Consider the following 15,020-nt stretch of genomic DNA (forward strand, 5'->3'; position numbering starts at 1 on the left):
AGTATATGAGTGTATGAGTATATCTGAATATATGAGTATATGAGTATACCTGAGTATATGAGTGTATCTGAATATGAGTATATGAGTATATCTGAGTATATCTGAGTATATGAGTATACATGCCTCAGCGCCCAGCTTCCTGCAGGGCCCAGCTCACACATGGTGGCCGGGGAGGAGGGGGGGGGAGGGGAGGGGTACCTCTCCACCGAAGGGCTGAGTGCTGCTTGGACCATGTGTTTTTGACTGAATGAGCATGACGCTGGCTAATGACATTTCCAGTCTAGTTTAAAAACAGCTTCCCGTGAGACAAGGGGCAGAGACAAGACAGAGACAAGAAAGGATCCGTGAGAAAGAGTGCCCATTTGGTTTGGGAGCCCGGCAGAACATCGGCCTGCTGGTAGGGAGAGAGGCGTCCCCCTCCTTGCTGAGTGCAGCACGGGCGAGACCCGGCAGGGCTGTCTGTTGGGAACAGTTTTCTTCACATCACATTTGACTTTTAATGGATACTGGACAAAAGCACTTAAAATGATGCGTTTCGAAAATAGAATCTCTGAGGGGTGCCCGGGTGGCTCGGTCCCTTAGGCGTCCGACTTCATTCGGCTCAGGTCATGATCTCCTGGTTCATGGGTTCGAGCCCCACGTTGGGCTCTGTGCTGCCAGCTCAGAGCCTGGAGCCTGCTTCGGAGTCTGTGTCTCCCTCACTCTCTGCCCCTCCCCCACTCACGCCCACTCGCTCTCAAAAATAAATAACCGCTAAAAAAATTTAAAAATGGAATCTTTTAACGTCTTAATAGGATTGAAAGGTCTTTATGGTGCCTACACAAAATCTCTTCTGGGATAACGCTCATATTCTGAGGGATGCCCCATCTAGTTGGGTAAGCGTAGGAGGCGGCCAGATGGGGCAGGATGCCCCCAGACACTCACCGCAGTTCCTCGCAGAGTATCCGCTCATTGGTCTAGCAGAAGAGAGCTGTGCCTTTCTCAGGCTCCACTAGCACCTTGGACGTGATTTGTTTTTCAAGTGGCCAGAGGGTGTGTGAGTCTGGAACCCAGAGTTCATTCATTCACTGAACAAACTGATTTGTGCCTGCTCTCTGCAGGTGCTGGGTAGATTCTAAGAGAAAGGCATGGACCCTACCATCAAGGAGTTCTGGCATGATGTTTTGACTTTAAGAGTCCCCTCAGAGGAAGCAGGGAGGGGAGGGCTTTGTCTCAGGCTGGACCTCACATGGTTTTTTTTCTCTTTTTTAATGTTTATTTTTGAGAGACAGAGCACGAGCGGGGGAGGGGCAGAGAGAGAGGGAGACACAGAATCCGAAGCAGGCTCCAGGCTCTGAGGTGTCAGCACAGAGCCCGACGCGGGGCTCAAACTCACAAACCGTAAGATCATGCATGACCTGAGCCGAAGTCGGATGGATGCTTAACCAGCTGAGCCACCCAGGCGCCCCTGGACCTCACATGTTTTAAACAAGTAATGTGATTTTCCTCTGATTGCTCTGGGATGGTTAAATATGAAGCCCCGTGGCTGGGCTTTATTTATGGTCCTGCGGGAGCAACATCGGCCAGCACAGAAGGGCTGTCCTTTCCTGCTTCAGCCAGGGTGCTTTGTTCACAGTGTCTGTCATCTGGCAAGGTTTTCCCAAGCGGGCCACTGCTGCCTGCGTTGTAAACATGCTCCCAGAGTAGCCTGTGCTCCGAAATTAACGTGTTCTCAGCAGAAGCCTCCTCGCAGCCTTGCAACTTGCTAGCTCTTTGTGTTTTGCAGCAAGCACATTTAGCTCTCTCTTGCTTTGTAATGCCAGCTTTATCACAGAACGTTCTCTGCTTGAACAATGTATTTGCTAATTAAAATCAGTTGCCTTGTCAGTGACTATAAGCCAGTGATTGATTTGATTGCTCTGGCATTGTAAGAAATTTTTTATTATGAAAATATTAAAACATTTTTTAAAAGTAGAGAGCATAGGATAAAAAACACCATATACACGTCACCAGACTTAACCCTTGTTTTGCCACATTTCTTCATCTATTTAAAAAAAATTTTTTTAATGTTTATTTTTGAGAGAGAGAGAGAGACAGAGACAGAGTGTGAACAGGGGAGGAGCAGAGAGAGGGAGACACAGAATCTGAAGCAGGCTCCAGGCTCCGAGCTGTTAGCACAGAGCCCAACGCGGGGCTGGAACCCACGGACTGTGAGATCGTGACCTGAGCTGAATTTGGGCGCTTAACCGACTGAGCCAGCCAGGCGCCCCCTTCGTCTATATGATTGTTGCTGAAGTACGTTGCAGACATCCAGACATTTTAGGATTTATCTCTAAAAAAATAATGACATTTTCCCTCATAACCATGACATCACGGGCATGTCTAGTAAAATGAGTAATTCCTTGATGTCATTTAAATCCAGTCTCTGTTCCCATTTCTTCATTTGCCTCCCTGTAAGTCTTCCACGGATGGTCTGTTCAGGGCAGGATTCGATCATATGCCGCATGTTGACTTGTGCTGTTTTTTGCATTTTGCTGTTTTACGGCTTCAAGTTTTAAAGTCTAGACCAGTTCCTTCTCCCCAACTCACTGGATCTTCTTCTTCGTTTCCATCATATCGTACAAGTTCTTGGACCGTTCAGGTCTTTTGATAGAGGTGAATTGAGCAGGGGAGGGGCAGAGAGGAAGATGTAGAATTGGAAGCAGGCTCCAGGCTCTGAGCTGTCAACACGGAGCCCGACGCGGGGCTTGAACCCACAGACCGCGAGATCATGACCTGAGCCAAAGTCATATATGCTTAACCAACTGAGCCACCCAAGTGTCCCAATACTTCAGTATCAAACTGGCTTCAGCAGCTTAGAAAATGATTCTGATCTGACCTAGGCCGGGAGGTTACTGGAAGAGGCATTCCTTGTATCATTTAGTTTTAGTCTTGAATAAAATTATTCTTCTGGATTTATACAGATTTTATTGACTTGAAATGAATGCAAAGTCCCGAAGGTGGGTCCTGGAGACCAGCTGTGTGTAAGGTTGAGAACAACCTCAGTAACTCCTGTTCACGTTCAGTTTGCAGAGAAATTCCAGGAGGTGAAAGAAGCCGCCAGACTAGCCAGAGACAAGTCCCAGGAGAAAACGGAGACTTCGAGCAATCATTCCCAAGTAAGTGATTTGTCCACAAAATAAATCTGAGTGTGATCAGTAATTGAGCCTCTTTGTTCCTTGTCACTTGCGACGAGAAGTAGGGACTTCCGGCATTAGGGGCGTTGTGAAGGCTTTTTCCACTCTTAGCCTGCTCGCACTGAGGTGTGAGGACGTGTTTCTCTGAGAGTCTTGAGTTTTCCAGATGTGCTGATGTATTTTTGACGGAAAGCACTAGATGAGGTTAGAATTACCGCATGCCTCTGGCCCCTAGGAGGCATTCTTTGTCATTGTGTTTAAATACCAGAGGCAAAGCACTGTGTTTCCCTTCAGTGCTGGGGGGCGAGTCTGCGTGAACGATGTGCAGTGACAATACCGGTGGGTACCTCGTGCCCACAAGAGAGAAAACTTGGCTGATGCCGGAGAACCCTTGGCTCTGCTTCTCTGTTTTAACAAAGTCAGATGGGAGATGGTATTCCGACGGCTCTGGTTTAGCAAAGGAGATACGGCTTTGCCAGAAATTGAGTTGTCTGTCTACTTAAAAGTGTGACGATTGGGGCGCCTGGGTGCCTCAGTCGGTTGAGCGTCTGACTTCGGCTCAGGTCATGATCTCACGGTCTGTGAGTTCGAGCCCCGCGTCGGGCTGTGTGCTGACAGCTCAGAGCCTGGAGCCTGCTTCGGATTCTGTGTCTCCCTCTCTCTCTGCCCCTCCCCCCCCAATAAATAAAAACATTTTAAAAATGTCTAGTTTCTGAGGTCTAGTTTGGTGTACATAATGGTGGGTGGAAGCCTTGATCTCGTGGTAAGGTTATGTGCACAAAGACGGAAAGGAGACGTCAGGGGCAGGATTCGGGGTTCGGAACAAGCACGATACAACAGCCAACACAGCCGGGAGTCTGCCTGGCTGGGAGCAAGGTGCCCTGTGAGAGGAATTGGAGCTGGACTTGGTGATCCTGCAAAAGACCTGGAATTCTTGACTAGCAGTTTATTATTTGTTGTCTACTTATTGTTGGGTTGTTGTGGTAGACGTTGGAGGTGTTCCCTGACTGTTTCTCTGGAATTGATGTGAGGGTTGTACTCACATGGGGAGGAAGTCAGGGAGCCACAGACGGTCGGTGGATTGGCGAGGGCGCAGCTGCAGGGGTGAGGAGGAAGGGAGGGACGTTGAGGACAGCCTGTAGGAAGAGAACCAGGGGACTGGGCATCTTGAGCTGTCAAGACTGACATTCTAGACTTGACTGTCAGCCTCGAAGAAGTAATAGCTGAAGGCTTGGCCTTTCCAAGAAGCCGTGGGGAGAGGAGGGCAAAGCTAGAGCCTTGTTAAGTTTGCCCAGCTATGGGAAGGGGCCCAGCGAGGAAGACAGAGGAGAAATCTCCCCGTTACTGACCCGAGGCAGGCACGTGCTGAGTGAGTCTGTGCTGCAGAGCGGAGGGCCCCGGGTTTGGCCACCACGGTGACTGACCCTCAGGACCGGGATTTCCCAGCGCCGGTCCCGGCTCATCGTATGAAAGATGCCCCGTGTGAGTTTATGGAAATGAATGCGTATTAGACTTCAGGTGGGCAAGAACTCTCCTGACTCTTTCTGAATAATCTTTAATGTAATCTGAGTGATCCTGTTAATTTCATAAACTGATAACCATAAGTAACCACTGAGCACCTATGAAATTGGACCCCTGAAATGAAATTGGACCCCCAAAATGGTCCACAGTCTAGAGTTTCTAATATACAATCTTTTTCTGGACACCACATATTATAGCTATACCTTTAAACTTTAATATCAGAATTTCTTTATATAAGTGTTTTATTTTAATCTTTGTTCCCCCCCCCCCCACACACACAAAAGGTATTTTAAACCTTAAATCATGTGTACCCATCAGATGCTATATTATGTGTATGTATTAATTACCTATCAGGTTTTTTTTTTTTTATCTCTAAGGTTTAGTTTTTATTTATCCTTCTTGATGTGTCCCCAGATGTAGAGACCACTGTACATTTTTCTTTTCATTTTTATTAGAAGTCATACAATTGCTTGCTTTCCTGAATCTCCTGGGGAATGAACACTTTGGCCCAGTGTTCCAAATATTTGAAGATTTTAAACATTTAATAGGGGTTTCATCCTGACCGTGAAAGCAATATATATTTATTGTAAAAATCAAAACATTGCCATTCTCTAAAGAATAGAGTCCGCACCACACAAAGAGATGTGTGAAATATCTAGTATATATTTATATTGTTCTTTTTAACCTTTTTTACTTTATGTTTCGTGATCATTCCCCTGTGTTTTCAAATATCCCTTTTCAAAACTATCTTAATGGCTAGACAACATTCTAGTGTTTGTCTGTATCACACCTTACTCCATTAACCTCTACTTTGGGGCATCCACGTGGTTTCTGATTTTTCATGAATACAAATGACACTGTGATGAACGTCCTCGCACATCTTTGTGCGTTTGATCATTTCTGCAAGATAAATTCTTGGGCTGGAAGTACTGGGGTAAAAGGCAGGGACATTTTAAAAGGTTTTGATAAATACTGCAGACTTAGCCCACAGAAATGGATGCTTCTCACTACCCCCAGCAGTGACTGAGAGCGAGTTTTCTTCCCACGCTCTCACCAGCAACGCTTTGTTGACTTGACAGAAGAAAACTATATTCTCTTGGCCTTTTCTCATTTTGTATTTCTTTACCAGTGAGATTAAATATTTTTTGTTTATTGATTCTATGCATTTCTTCTTCTGTAAATGTCAATTATGTATTTTTTCCTTTTTTTTTTTAAGTTTATTTATTTATTTTGAGAGAGAGAGAGAGAGAGAGAGCATGAGCAGGGGAGGGGCAGAGGGGAAGGGGGAGAGAGTCCCAAGCAGGTATGATCTGCTGAGAGCGACGAGCCCGATGCGGGGCTCCAACTCACAAACTGTGAGATCATGACGTGAGCCGAAATCCAGAGTTGGACGCTCGACTGAGCCATCCAGGCGCCCCTTTTTTTCCTTTTTTAAAAAACATTAAAGTGTTAATCTTTTAGCGTAGATTTCTAGGAATTTTATTTTTTTAACGTGGACGTTTTTGAACCTGTTCACAGCTTGGCAGAATTGTAAAATGAACCTCCGTGTGACGCATAGGTCAGCTTTAGCGATTAAGAATTCATGACCTGTTGTTTCATCCATCGCCCCACCCCGGACCCTCCTCTCCCCCTAAATTTTAAAGCAAATCCCAGAGATCATTTCATCTGTAAACATGTCAGTGCGTGGCTCTAGAAGACAAGGCCTCTGAGAGTTTTCCAGCACAAGAAAAGTATTAACATCTTGTTTTTCATATATGCAAATGTTCAGCAGCAGATATGTTCCCACATTTCTTGTGTGCATTTTAATTTTGTTTATGGCACTTTTTTTTTTTTTTAAGAGAGAGAGCAGAAATTTAAAGTCAGAAGTACACATCATTCCCTTTCGGGTCCCTGCCTTTGCCTTTATGCTTATTGGAGGCTAAATAAGGTCTTATCCTAGACCAGATGAGATGTCACCCACGGTTGGTATGACTTGTTACACAAAGCAGCTCAGAATATTCATATTCATAATCTGACAGCAGTGGAGGCCACAGCCACATCCGAGTCCTGCATGTTTAAGGAGTGTTGGTCTCTCTGTGGCCCCAGGGGGTTTTAAGTTCCGGCTTCTAATACTTTCTCCTCATTCCCTCTTTCTTGTTCCTTGTTGTGAATCCCTCCCCCTGTTTTCGTCTGTGGCTTCTGTGTTAAATAAGGGAGGCCCGGTGTCCAAGCTTGTTAGATTTATGTATAAAGTTGAGTAAGTGATCCTGAGTCAGGGCCCCGGGTGGACTCTTTTTCTCTGTAAAGTGCACAGACTTTCTGAGCTTTTGAGGAGACTCCTCTGGGCCTTTTCCTTTGTTCTTTTTTTTTTTTTTTAATGTTTATTTATTTCAAGAGAGAAAGGGTGCAAGTGGGGGAGGGGTAGACAGAAAGAGGGAGAGAGAGAGGGAGAGAATCTCAAGTAGGCTCTGCACTGTCAGCACAGAGCCCGACACAGGGCTTGAACTCCCAAAGCCACAAGATCATGACCTGAGCCGAAATCAAGAGTCGGATGCTCAGCTCGACCCACTGAGCCGCTCAGGCGCCCCTTCCTTTGTTCTTGATATCTTTCCACGTGCTAGTCTTTGCCGCATCCCGGTCCCACGACTTGCTTCTCCCCCGCTCACTAACACGCTTTCTCGTTATGCCCGATTTGCTGCTACTGTGAACAGTAATGTGTGAAGGGAATTCACTTTGGCCAGGAATCTGGGTGTGAAAGCCCGTCTTCTACTCAGGCATCCAGCGTCAACGGGACGGACGATGAAAAGGCCTCTCACGTGGGTCCTGCTGACACGCACCTGAAGTCTGAGAACGACAAGCTGAAGATTGCTTTGACGCAGAGGTAAGGGTGTTTGAAATCCAGACGCTATTTTCTCCCGGCTCAGTGCCTCCCTGCAGCCTTTCCTGCTGGGCAGGGTTTCCTGAGGAGACGGGGTCCTGCTCAGAGTGTCTGGTCTTGTCTCCGGGCCAAAGGAAGGCCAGCTGGCTCTGTGGCTATTCTCCGTCTGGCTGACCAGACTGGTGTCAGTTCATGTGTGTGAGTGTGCAAGTGTGTGTGTGTGTGTGTGTGTGTGTGTGTGTGTGTGTGTGTCTGCTTACAGTGAGAGCACAGAGAACGTGAAAGAGGTTTGTGTGAGTGTGACAGAGATGTGTGCCTGCGCTTGTATGTGGTTTTTTTCGTGGGTTTTTTTTTTACATTTTTTTAATGTTTACTTAGTTTTAAGAGAAAGAGACAGGGCGTGAGTGGGGGAGACAGAGAGGGAGACACAGAATCCAAAGTAGGCTCCAGGCTCCAAGCTGTCAGCACAGAGCCCAGCGCGGGACTAGAACTCACTAACCTTGAGATCGTGACCTTAGCTGAAGTCTGACACTCAACCGACTGAGCCACCCAGATTTCCCTGTTTTGTTTTCTAAGGACCCAAGTTTATCATTTACACATATAAGATTGCATCTTGAATACTCAAGAAAAACCTGTGAAAATCTAACAAACTATGAAAAACTATGAAAAATAATATAACATCTGACAAAAATCAATAGCTTCTCTATATACAAACATCACATAGAAAATATGTATTTGGAGAAGAGATTTCCTTTAACAATAGGAGCTAGAACCATAAATTACATGAGCCAGAATCATAAAATACAGAAAACTTCAGAAAATACAGTATCTCTGTAAAGAAAGCTTTAAAATGATTTTGAGGACTATAAATGAATAATTAAAAAATATATTTTCTGTTGGAAAGTAGTAGGAAGCCTTGATATTTTAAAAAGAATCAATTTCCAGGGTGCCTGGGTGGCTCAGTCGGTTGAGCATCCGACTTCAGCTCAGGTCATGATCTCACAGCTCATGAGTTCGAGCCCCACATCCCGGCTCTGTGCTGACAGCTCAGAGCCTGGAGCCTGCTTCAGATTCCGTGTCTCCCTCTTTCTCTGCCCCTAACTCACTTGCATTCTGTCTCTGTCTCTCTCAAAAATAATAGATAGATAGATAGATAGATAGATAGATAGATAGATAGATAGATAGAATCAATTTCCCCTAAACTGATGTATAAATTATTTAACACAATCCCCATAATAATATCAACATGACTTTAATTTGTAATGACTACACAGGCTATGTGTATGTTTTTGTATCTTGAGATGGCCCTTTTCCGGAAGGCTGGGCTGATCTGACCCTGTGAGCATATTCAGAGCTGCTGCTATCCTTGGGAATCATCCCGTTCCCCCGGCGGGGGGGTTGGCCAGCTTCCCCCAACCTTCCTGTGGCTGAGAAGGTGCTCTCCTCAGACTTGCCCCCATTAAAAAGCTGGGTCATATGAACTCCATTTTACAGATGAGGAAACTTAGTCCCAGGTGGTAAAAAGTGAGTCCATGCCTGAGGTCCCACGGCTAGTAAATTTTTCCATCATACCACCTGCTTTTCACTCTTTCGTGGTTTTAACACAGCACTGCCTGGATGAAAACGTTTCACCCCTAAAAATAAATGTTTTTAAATCCCCACTTAATGAACAAGTGAATTATAGGAAGAGAGCATGAAACCATTTCTCTAAATCAGCTTACATTCTCGATCATTACCTCTGAAATTAATCAGATTATATTTTACCTTTTTTTTTTTTTTTTTTTTTTTGCTATGGTGTTTGAAAGCTTATCTTTTCCAGTGAAGTTCCTAGATCCTTGAGACTAGGATGAAAGGTGACACAGATTATTGAGATACAGTCCTATTTACTTACTGAAAAAAAAAAAAAAAAAATCTCCCCCCCCCGCCCCCCCGCCCTTCCCCCTGTCAAAAAGCATTTAGAGACAGAAGTCTGGTTGTTCACCCAGGCAGGATTGATAAGAATCCCGGGCTTGCCCTGTGTGTCCTGTGCGGCTCAGCCCTCGGGGCACCCACGACACCCCACGCTGGGCTCCAAAGCCAGGAGACAGAGGAACATGAAAGCCAACAGTACCTGAGGGGAACCTGATTCCAGTTTGCTTCTCTTTTTTTGTTTTTTGTTTTTTTTTAAATGTTTATTTTTGAGAGGGAGAGACAGAGCTCAAGTGGGGGAGCAGCAAAGAGAGAGGGAGACAGAATCCGGAGCAGGCTCCAGGCTCCGAGTTGTCAGCACAGAGCCCGATGGGGAGCCCGAACTCGTTGAACCACGACATCATGACCCGAGCCAAAGTCAGATGCTCAACTAACTGAGCCACGCAGGCACCACCCTCCCGCCAAGTTTGTTTTTTGAAGCTCCTTCAGGGAGCACAGAGGATGAAGGGCAAACACGAGGTTGTTTTGGTCACATGGAGGTGTCCCGCAGACCTGTGGTCGTCCTCTGCCCCTGACGTCAGGTCAGCCTGGGCCCCCTCTCTCACACGGTCACTGTGTCCTCTGCCCTCTGGTCTCTGGCTCTGGAGTCCTCTTGGGGCTTGGAGGGGACACAGGGGCCTACTGTGGCCCGGAGCCAGTGTCTGTCATACCTGGTGTCCTCAGGTGTCCGGGATTGCTGGAAAGGGCCTGGCTGTCGTGACACTCCTTCAGGAAGGGACGGGACAGGACACGACGCAGGGCTCTGGGGCCAGGGCTCAGGAGGGAGCGAGGGGGTCTTGCCCGCACTGCCGGGGTGGCAGGTGGGGTGGAGCGGGGCGGAGGGCACACGGCCACCCGGTCACCTCCCGCGCGCCCCCGCAGCGCCGCCAACGTGAAGAAGTGGGAGGTGGAGCTGCAGACCCTGCGGGAGAGTAACGCCCGGCTGACGGCAGCGCTTCAGGAGTCGGCCGCCAGCGTGGAGCAGTGGAAGCGCCAGTTCTCCCTGTGCCGGGAGGAGAACGATCGGCTCCGGAACAAGGTGGGCGCCGGGACAGCGGCCGTGGTCGGGGGCTGCTTTGTGACGTTCAGGACCGGGCGGGGGAGGGGTGGGGGGGATCGCGCGGAGGCTGGCGTTCACTTGGCTGTCGCTCCCCCGTTGGCCCCCTGCCCGCCCGGCCTGGATGGACCCGCAGAGCCGCCCCCCTGTCCCCCCACCTTCCTTTGGTACGGATGGCGCGGAGCCCTGCCTCGTGTTGTCTTTTTCACTTCGGCGCCGTAAGTGCTGCCGGCCAGGGCGCCAGGCCAAGTGCTGACTCCGCGTTCCCTCCCGAGGCCTGGCCGAGTGGCCTGCCAGAGGGATCGGTGGCCCTTTGCTGCTCTTTCCAAGCAGGGAGTTGGTTTCTGTTTGCGTCTGAGTGTCAGACCCAAACCCGGGAGGAGTCCGCTCCCCTCAACGAGAAGCAGTGGGAACCTCCAGGGTGCAAGGTAGAAGTCAGTGGGGTCCCCAGCAGCTCCTGTGGCTGGGGGTTCAGACCCCGAGAGCTGGTGTGCCAGCCACCTCTGAGAGTGTCCTCGTGGTGAGCGCCCAGTGCCCTTTGCCTCGAGGCCTGCTGCTTGTTTGCGGGACCCCGTCGGTGTGGGGTTCTGTGTCACCAGCGGGTTGCGTTCCTACTGCGCACGTGCGCTCTGGCCGCTGGGAAGCACTCAGCATCAGACACACAGCAGTGCCAAGGTGGTGAGGCCTTTGAGTCCCTTCTGAGGGGGTCAGGGCTAGGAAGGGGAGAAGAATGAACTCTGGGGACTCACCAGTTCAGTCTGCACGTCGCCTGTCTCCAGGAGGAGGCTCGCGGGCCAGGCCCTTCCTGCCGTGCACCGGTAAGGAAAGGTCACCCTGATTTAAAATGTTGGAAATGTCCCTGTGTCCCATTTGGTGGCCATTGTCCCACACGGCTGATTGGTTCTCTTCCCTGCTGGCTTAAGCCTTTGAGATGAAACAGAATGATCCAGGACCTGATTAAACGATGTACCGATCATTATGGGGAGAAGTAGATAGATTCATGTGACATCTGGCCCCTATACTTGTGAGGAATCCTTTAAAGCAAACCTGAAGTTCCTATCCCGTGGCTGAGAGAGAGAACCGGAAGCCCGGCTCGTCCTGAAGCCAGGTTTGGTGACGGGACTGGGCTCTGCCGGGGGTGAAGGAGGGCAGCCGCCCGGAGTTGGTTCGTAGACGCGAGGAAAGATGCGAAAGGGGGTTAGTTTGTGGTTCTGTTTGGAAAGACAGCATAAACAGCCGTGGTGACCTTCTGTTTCACCACCGAAGTAACGTGGCATCCCTGCTTTGTGAAAGATTGACGAGCTGGAGGAGCAGTGCAGCGAGATAAACAGAGAGAAGGAGAGGAACACGCAGCTGAAGCAGAGGATCGAGGAGCTGGAGTCCGAAGTGCGGGAGAAGGAGACGGTGAGTGGGCCGGAGGGGCCGTCCATGCCTGGGACACGGCAGGTGTCTGGGGAGCACGTGACTTGCCTGGCAGCTGCCTGGGCATCCGCGGGGGACCGCCCAGAGCTGCATCGAGGCACAAACGCTCAGAGCACGGGGCCGACCCTGCCCTGCGCAGCCCCCACACCAGCTGTGTCGCCAGGCCACGGCTCCGACCCGCGGGGGAGCTGGACGCTTACGAAACACTCGGAAACTGTGACAGGTGATCTGCGATCAGGCAGTTGTTTTCGCCCCGGGGCGGGGGTGGGGGGGTTGGCAGGACAGCTGAGGTACCAAACCTCCCAGCCTCAGTTTCCCCATCTGCAAGTCGGGGATCGTAAGAGCACCTGTCTTTTCTGTGGTGGTGTGCAGACTTCACGCGATAACAACACCTAACACACCCGGCCGCGCGTTACGTGTTAACTTCATCCCCGTTGTCGTTACGCAGACGGTACGGACTCAGCACAGCTGCCTCCGTCGGCTGCACACGGGTCGTGGACGTTCACGAGGGCTTTTTTTTTTTTTTTTTTTTTTTTAATCTGACTTGCTTTCACGATTTTTTTTCAAACCTCTGTCCCCCGTAGGAGTTGAATGACCTCCGCAAACAAAGTGAAATCATACCTCAGCTCATGTCGGAGTGCGAATACGTCTCTGAGAAGTTAGAGGTAAGGAGGGGCGCATCTGCCTTGGCTCCGACTGGAAGGCGTTCGTGGGGGCTACCCGTTTCTCCGGGCTCCCCCTTTTCACACCTCCCGCGGTAAAGAACAGTGACTTTCTAGTCCTGAAAAGCCGTTGGTAACCGCCTGCCAGATGCCATCTGTGACCCCTCCCCAGGGTGCAGACTCAGCAGTGTTTGCCTTCTGGTTTTTCCACTTCTGCAAAGGTGTCTTGTGAATAATCATCGTGCGGTGACTGATTCCCGCCCACAGAAGTCTCTGCAGAGTCTTTGGGCGGTGAGGAGCCCGGCAGAAGGGAGGGCGGAGAGTGTAAGACCCCGGTGCGAGCCCACCTTGCCCGTGACCTTGGACTTAACCTTGGGCACCCATTTCCCCCTCCCCCCCCCACCGCACTGGCCTCAGGTTCCCGATCCACAGAGAGGGGTTTCCACATCCCCTTTCACCTCCAAGGGTCCCCCCACTTCAGGAACGACCCCCATATTAGTCGGTGGTTCCTGTACACGTGAGCAGAACACTCCTGATCACGTCCATAAGATGAAGCTCTTACTGGATGTGAAGAGCACAGGCTTACACCTTGTTTAAGGACTCGCAGCCACCAGACCCTTAGGAGCTCGACTGCCCCCTTGGTCACACCACCTGATGCCGGTGCCCAGACCGCTGTGCCTGAGTCTGGCACGGCTCCGACCTTCCTCATGGACGCCAGAGGCTGGCCCGGGAGCCTCTCCGTAGAGCCGGGGAGACAAGTCACTCTCCCGTTGGACCTGCTTCTCTGTCTCAGAATGGAACTAGCATGTGGTCTCTGCTGACCGTTCTGGGACTGGAGCGGAAAACCCCGTGTGCTAGGCCTGCTTGCTTCCTCCCCTGGGCACTCTGTGAGAAGGCCCTCTTGCCTCAGGCTCCCCCAGGCAGGACCCAAGCTCTGCGTCCTGTGTGGAGCCGCCCTTTATCAGCTCAGGTGTTGGTCACGCACTCTGCCAGGGAACCATCAGGAAAGGGGGTGCACCGGAGAGCCCCGAGTTCTGTGCTGACGTCAGCAGGCACAGGCGTGGGTGCTGGGGGACTTAGCTAAGGATGCGGGCCCCCCAGAGGGAGGGGGTCTCGGTGACCGGTCCCCCGGTGTGTCTTCCTTCAGGCGGCAGAGAGAGACAATCAGAACCTGGAGGGCAAGGTGCGGTCCCTCAAGACGGACATTGAGGAGAGTAAGTACCGCCAGCGCCACCTGAAGGTGGAGCTCAAGAGCTTCCTGGAGGTGCTGGACGCGAAGATCGACGGCCTGCACGACTTCCGCCGCGGCCTCTCCAAGCTGGGGGCCGACAGCTAGGGGCCGTGGGCCGAGGGCTGGGGCGTCCTCTCGTGTGCGTCGCTCTGTTAGTGCAGGTGTGGTTTGTTGCGCCTCCACACCCGTGGTGCCGTCCACTCTCCCCTCCGGAACACACGCCTCCTCTCGCCTCCCTGACCTCGCGAGGCTGCGGACATCTGGAAGGTTCTGACTCAGGAATCCCGCGCTAGGTCTCCCTTAAACGTTTACGTAGTCAGGGCAGGGATGTTTGTATCTTTCTTAAGGGCTGTTGCGACCATACCAACTGAGCAAAGGATTTTCTATTACAAATAGGAACACGCTTTCCACCTCCTTTTTTTGGAAGAACGTTCAGAGCATTTGAACGTCCACCAGGCACCCGTGCGCGGGGCATGGGGGTATTGCCTTCCCTCTCGGTAAGAATCAAGATGCTTTAAAGCAGCCGCTTAGTAGAGACTTGTCCGGAGAGAGCAAACAAGTCTGGGGTGGGCTCACAGGCACTGCCTGCACCCACTCTGCCCCCCTTCCACCCACCCCCAGTTCGTAGGGTTGCGACAGTGTTCCTTTCCTGGGTTTTAACTTCTGAGCAGATGACTGTGCTGTGGGGACAGCGTGCAGTGAGGGCGCCTAGCACAGTGCCTGGCACAAAGGTGCTTAATAAATATTTGTTTAACTAAACAGATAAACAGAACTTAGTGTTTTAATCGACACCCCCCCCTTCCCAGCCTCCTGCCAGCAGGGTCCATTGGATCCTGTTGAACAATCCTTCCTTTTGCTGATCTGGGCGAGTATCAGATAGGAATTTGACTCACTGTGTGTGGTCAAGCTTCTGGATGGGCTCGGGTGGCCCTGGGGCAGGGCAGGTGGCCACGGAAGCAGCAGGAGCTGGTCTGAGGCCCCCCAGTGGTCCATTCATGGTGCTGTGTCCCTGGGCCCTTTTGAACTGGGACGACCCTTCTTCTCCAGGCTTGGGATGTAGGCCAGGACCCTGTGTGGGGAAAGAGCTCGCCCAAGCCCACGAGGGAGAGTCTGCTCAGCCTGGCTGAGCCGTGACCTTAGCAACAGGGGAGCCCTGCCTGCCTCTCTT

The 15,020-nt window shown here is 50.6% G+C and overlaps 1 protein-coding gene across 5 annotated transcripts in view; it reads left to right on the forward strand.

Annotated features, from left to right (window-relative positions):
• HOMER2 (homer scaffold protein 2) overlaps positions 1–14,615 on the forward strand; it is a 106,749-nt gene extending 92,134 nt beyond the window's left edge. For 3 of the 5 annotated variants that reach the window (XM_043554645.1, XM_043554647.1, XM_043554649.1), the window contains 6 exons: positions 3,045–3,137; positions 7,397–7,536; positions 10,363–10,519; positions 11,831–11,941; positions 12,544–12,624; positions 13,769–14,615. In XM_043554645.1, coding sequence (XP_043410580.1) covers positions 3,045–3,137; positions 7,397–7,536; positions 10,363–10,519; positions 11,831–11,941; positions 12,544–12,624; positions 13,769–13,957 — 771 coding nt within the window. In that variant the 3' untranslated portion in view covers positions 13,958–14,615. The remainder of the gene's footprint in view (positions 1–3,044; positions 3,138–7,396; positions 7,537–10,362; positions 10,520–11,830; positions 11,942–12,543; positions 12,625–13,768) is intronic. The other 2 variants (XM_043554646.1, XM_043554648.1) reach the window with 1 other exon arrangement.
• The last annotated feature ends 405 nt before the right edge of the window (positions 14,616–15,020 follow it).

Source organism: Prionailurus bengalensis, chromosome B3 (genome assembly GCF_016509475.1).
Source record: "Prionailurus bengalensis isolate Pbe53 chromosome B3, Fcat_Pben_1.1_paternal_pri, whole genome shotgun sequence".
Classification (NCBI taxonomy): domain Eukaryota; kingdom Metazoa; phylum Chordata; class Mammalia; order Carnivora; family Felidae; genus Prionailurus; species Prionailurus bengalensis.